The 5,491-nt window shown below is 45.3% G+C and overlaps 1 protein-coding gene across 1 annotated transcript; it reads right to left on the bottom strand.

Moving 5' to 3' along the window:
* Nucleotides 1–2,451: 2,451 nt before the first annotated feature.
* On the bottom strand, nucleotides 2,452–4,988 carry LOC123081543 (zinc finger protein GAI-ASSOCIATED FACTOR 1-like). Its single transcript, XM_044504108.1, has 3 exons — nucleotides 4,847–4,988; nucleotides 3,812–4,208; nucleotides 2,452–3,370 (listed from the first exon to the last, which is right to left on the bottom strand). Exons 1-3 carry the CDS (start codon nucleotides 4,986–4,988, stop codon nucleotides 2,452–2,454), a joined length of 1,458 nt encoding a protein of 485 aa, XP_044360043.1.
* Between the last annotated feature and the right edge of the window lie 503 nt (nucleotides 4,989–5,491).

The raw sequence follows: 5,491 nt of genomic DNA, 5'->3' as shown, positions 1-5,491 counted from the left end.
TCCTTTTGTTGCATACTTACATATTGCTTATGTATTGTCTGTTGTTTGGCTTGTGCATAGAGATGCCGTCGTATGTCGTGTACAAGGGTAAGGTTCCCGGAGTCTACGACGACTGGGAGGAGTGTCGGAGACAGGTTCACCGTTTCAGCGGTAATAGTTACAAAGGGTACACCACTAGGGCGGAGGCCGAATCTAGATACGCCCGCTATCTAGCGGGAGAGAGGAGGGAGCGTTGGAGGAACCGGATGAAGACCAGTTTGATCGCGATGATGCTCATCGTGATGACCACAGCTCTCTTCTATGTGATGGTAGTTTAGATGATCGATATCGACTTGTAATGTGAAGACAAATTCGATACTCGCGGTCTTGAGACTTGTAATGTTTTATCTTTGTTCGGTCTTTTGAATTCGGAGACTAATATGATGAATTGTATTCGAAGACTAATCTTCTATTGTATTCGATGAATCTGATGTTGTTGTGTGTTGCTGTCTATATTTTGTCTAATAATATATTTTATATTCTGTCTAATAATATATTTTGTAACCTGCGCAAAAATCAGAAAAGAAAAAAAAACCAAATATTCATACTAATGGCGCATCACCACCAGGTGCGCCCTTAATATGCCAAAGGATACTAATGGCGCATCAACAAAGAATGCGCCATTTGTATGACAAAGCCATGCTTACGTATGGCCCCCCGGGAGGCACACTAATGGCGCATGCTGTTACATACTAATGGCGCACTAGTTGGTGCGCCATTAGTATACCAGATACTAATGGCACACCTGTGGTGCGTCATTAGTAAGATATACTAGTGGCGTGCTACTAATGGCGCACTGGTAATGCGCCATTAGTAGGCAAAACCAGTGCGCCATTAGTAGGCCTTTTCCTAGTAGTGCGTGTGGGCGAGTTAGAGAACGCCCACACGTGTGGGCGTTAGTGTTTCCGTAAATATGGCCTTAAAGCTTCGGAAATGTTAACGCCCACACGTGTGGGCGTTGACCATCTCGACCACACGCATCCATCACCGTCCAGTACTATATGCACGAATCTTGACACAATCTGGCTGATTTTTTGTGCCACGTAGGACAAGGCGTGTGTGTGGTGTGTGACATAGTTCGCCCATACATCTGTTTTACCACACGGAGGGGCCGGTGTGTGCGTGTTTAGCAGTTCACCCAAACACCAGTTTTCAGTCACGCACAAGGGCTGGTGTGTGGGCATTTGCCATCTTGCCCACACGCCCGTCTCCTCTCCCACACGTAAGCTGCTAGTTGCCATGTGTTTTTGCAGCGCACATGGCAACTGCCTCTAATGTGCTTTATAAGCAGGTGGCAACTCTCTTTTTTACCCGAGTTGACATGTGTTTTTGCAGGGTACACGGCAACTGCCTAGTGTGCACGTAAGCAGATGGCAACTGTCTTTTACCGAGTTGCGATGTGTTTTTGCATGGTACATGTCAACTGCCCCAACGTGCACGTACATGGCAACTGCCCTAACGTGCACGTAAGCAGATGGCAACTCTTCCTTTTTACATGGCAACTGCCCTAGCATGCTTGTGAGCACATGGCAACTCTCTCAACTGCCTAGTGTTAGTATGTGGCAACTCCTAAAGTTATGAAATCATGGCAACTACATTAGATCAGACCATACATGGCAACTGCAGTTGAGCAACCATGGCAACTGCAGTTGTCCGACATGGCAACCGTAGTTCAGCGACATGGCAACTGCAGATAAACGAACATGGACGAGGGTCTGGACCATGGCAACTGCGGGCGCGCGGTGGGCGTCACGCGTCGCGTGCGGGACCAGAAGGGTATGAGGCCTGACATATGGGCGTGTGGGCGTTATCAACTTCGCCCACACGCACGCGTGTGAGAGGGTTCAGGAGGGAAAAAAAGATGTGTGTGGGCATTAGTTGTTTTGCCCACACGTAGGTGTGTGGGCTGGTTGCTGTCCATGCCACACGAGGCGTGTGACACAATTACCCGATACACCACACGTGTGGCAGTTATCGGGACCCTAAAGCTTAGGGCAAGGGCTAGGGATGCTCTAAGGAATACTCTGTTGTTTACTTTGAATGACTGTTTTTATAACATTGTTGATCCCAACTATTCTTGAGCTGAATACATTGATCTACAATCTACATCCACCGAATCAAATTTTTGTGCCAACTTCTTCCAAAATATTTATTAATATTTATGCTAAATGAAAATACAATAGTTTCTTAAATCTGCCCTGAATGGCCTGGTTATGGTGATAAGATTACCTGGCTACTTTCTGATTTTGCCAATAAAATTGTATCTCTATTTCTTGACCATATTCAAGCTAACAATACACATGGTGCACTGTCTCTCATACATGCTATACCTTCTTAATGGCCAATTCTGCACCTCGGGCAGCTTAGCTGAAACTGAACTACCAGAGTAAGGAAACCGTTTGCATCACAGCATCATGAATCCCACATAGGTTTGTCCAATGCAGTGGAGTCAAGCGATGATTCATGGTAAGAATACATATGCTCCTGATTTTTCTGTTGCTCATCAGAATAGCTCAATGCTGTCACATCCGTATTATAGGTCCCAGAGCTTATATCCAAATTTCCGTTGCCTCCTAACCCTAGAAAGTCCTGTGTTAGGCCCGCATCTCCTACCCCTGAAATGTTTTCTTGTCTGTTGTGCTGCGTTTGGATATCAGGCATAATCTGAGGGCTCTCCTTCTCTTGTCTCATGGAAAATGGGTTGTTCATGAGCCCAATTAAAGGCACGGTAGTCGGTGTCATCATGCCGCCACTGGTCCATGCTGAGTTGATCAAGATATTGTTGTGACCATTCATGCTCTCATCTTCCGCGGCCTTCATGCAAACACTGTTAGCTGCTGAATTCCCCATAGAATCTCCTTGGCTTCCGGAAGATATGCCCATATGGTCTCTAGCACTGGTGAAGTTGTTTGCGAATCCTTTTAAAAGCAATGGTGAAATGGGATCCTGGCTGGTCTTTGCCCCCATCTCTGCAGCTTTCTGTAGCAGGGCTGTCGCGGACATGTGTGGGGAGTTCATGGACATGTAAGGGTAGCCTGATGCACTTCCATCAAGTGGGAATCCTGGATCCTTGGGTGGTATCTGGTTGGAGAACAAGGCAGTGTTCCTTGTGATGAGAGCATAAGGAGATAATGATCTTAGATGCATGTCTGAGTTGTGGTCGTTGCTGGACATGTTTGCAACCATATCAGTGGGGCTAGGCACCCCATGTGAATACATGTCATGCTGACCATGCAGACTTCCCACCATTGTAGCTAGGCTGTGGTTAACCCTTGAGTTGTCTTCGGCTAATACATCGCAGAAGGCTCGATGCGTGATGAAGCTATCCTTCCTGCATTGACATAAAGTAGAGTTAAATGTCGAGTTCCAAGAAATGCTGCATTTTAAATGGCATGGCTGCGGTGAGCTCGATGGCTAGTCTAATATGATACTCATCAGGGCCTGCCACAGATGCTAAAATATTGCGATGCATTGCTTCAAATAGTATGTAAACTGTGTGAATATGGAAAGCTAATCTAACAAACAAGATTTTCCTTCGTAAGCAACAGAGACATAAGCTACATATAGCATGTGATTTTCAGTTGCAATTAGCTGCAGATTATGCGTCTGCATTTTGTAAAAAAATGATGTCAGTAATTCGGTCTACAATTACTGTTGTCTTACCGAATGACCTTAATGTTCATATGTATCCTTGATAAAAATATTTGTTTTTCATGGTTAACGATGCATTTGCTTGAATTCTTGGTGTGATTATCCGAAGTGAGAAGCATACCTTGAGAAGATAGTTCCGCAATCACATCGGTACTCCTTGGTGCCACATATCTTAGTGTGAGCCTTCCAATCAGATTGGACAGCATACTTCTTCGAACATCGGTCGCACTTCCACTTCTTCTCCCCATGCTTCCTGGAGAAGTGCTTTTTTATGCCGGTGAGATCACCCAAAGCTCGGGTTGCATCATGGTGCGGGCAGGTGACCTCGGGGCAGATATACACCTTCTTCTTAGCGTCAGTGCTGCTTCTCTGCTTGAGCTTCCATGGCAGATTATGACCCCTCCTGTGGAGCTGGAGGTTCTGGTCTCTCTGGAAACCCTTATGGCAGACTTCACATATGTATCGGTTTGTCGCAACGAGTGTCTTGGGTGATAAAGCTACTACTTCCACGTCTGGGTCTGCAAGATGGACATCATGAAACCAATGTTAGGTTACCACAGATTGGAACACTCTTTTTTTTGTTCATCACTTCAGTTTCTGACCTGGCTAGTATGTTGTGGGTTCATTTAGCAATTCAGTATTGTAAATCAAAGTCTGTTCTTTAGTATCCATTTGCAATCCCTTTGTACCATTTGTGTGTTAAAATTAGAAATGTGATTGGCGGTCTGAACTTGAAACTACAATTTGCTTTATTTTGTGATGCTGAGTTGGCAAATACTACATCATACTCCTATGGGCGGAACTCATTCAGGTTCGTGTTTTTTTATTTCTTTAAACTATAGAGCTACATGTTTTGAGAAACCGTAGATAAATATAGAAGTAATAACATAAATTTCTGTTATGAAACAGTAAAACATAACATCATGAGTTCGTTGGTCAAATCTATACAACACTGAACAAGGACAATTTGATCTTCCATATCTCAGTTGCTAGGTAGTAAGAAAGATACAGTATGGTAAAGTTGAGACTTTCTAACAAACCATGCACGGTCGCCATTTTAAACATTCATCTGGTGCATCTCATTGTTATATTGCACTTGCACGTGTGTTCATCAGACCAACAATAGTTGAAACTTGAGTTGAGGCAACATATATACCTGGATTCCCTGGATGACCTCGCCTCTTTTTCACCACGGGCATGGCCGCCGGGTCGCCTCTGCTCGGCCCCGCCGCGCCGACCTCGAGCTTCGGTTGCTGCTGGAAGCTGCTCAGGGACTCTTCCTCGGACGTGTGCGACATTGTTGGGGACTTGAGTTGCTGGCTGTTCCAGAGGGTGCCAGCGTAGTGAGGGGTGGATGCTGGATTTTATGCACAACGGTGAGACTGCAACCGGACAGCAGGTAAACGGCGAAAATCCCCTCCCAGTCCGTGTCAAGGACGGCAATGCTCGCGTTCAGTATTAGAAAACAATGGAATCAGAATCTGGTTTCCTCCTTGGCACGGAATGTTCTGTTTATCTTATTTATTTCACATGAATTTCCCCCAGATCAGACATAAATAAAAATGAAGAGAAAAGTAGTCTTTAGCTGCTTGTTCCTACTGTCGCAGTTCGGTACTGTTACGTGCATCATGCAGATTGTACGTAGATAGGCCCCTGATTTCAGCTACCACTGGGATTACTGAGATCGCTGGTTTTTCCTAGTGAGATTAGCACCTTGTAATTATCGACGGGCGAGGATCAAGTGCATGTCATGTTTCACCCTGGGTAAGTAAATCAATTGGGCGGTCGACGTCGAGGACGA

This window comes from Triticum aestivum, chromosome 4A (assembly GCF_018294505.1).
Source record: "Triticum aestivum cultivar Chinese Spring chromosome 4A, IWGSC CS RefSeq v2.1, whole genome shotgun sequence".
NCBI classification, from domain to species: Eukaryota; Viridiplantae; Streptophyta; class Magnoliopsida; order Poales; family Poaceae; genus Triticum; species Triticum aestivum.
This window is presented reverse-complemented; position numbering and strand designations above follow the sequence as displayed.

Bases quoted from the DNA above. Each gene is read 5' to 3' on its own strand.
- LOC123081543 (XM_044504108.1), bottom strand. From the start codon at position 4,988: ATGTCGCACACGTCCGAGGAAGAGTCCCTGAGCAGCTTCCAGCAGCAA. The intron at 4,209-4,846 runs GTATATATGTTG...TCCATCTTGCAG, and splicing joins AGGTCATCCAGGGAATCCAG to ACCCAGACGTGGAAGTAGTA. The intron at 3,371-3,811 runs GTATGCTTCTCA...ATGTCAATGCAG, and splicing joins TGCGGAACTATCTTCTCAAG to GAAGGATAGCTTCATCACGC.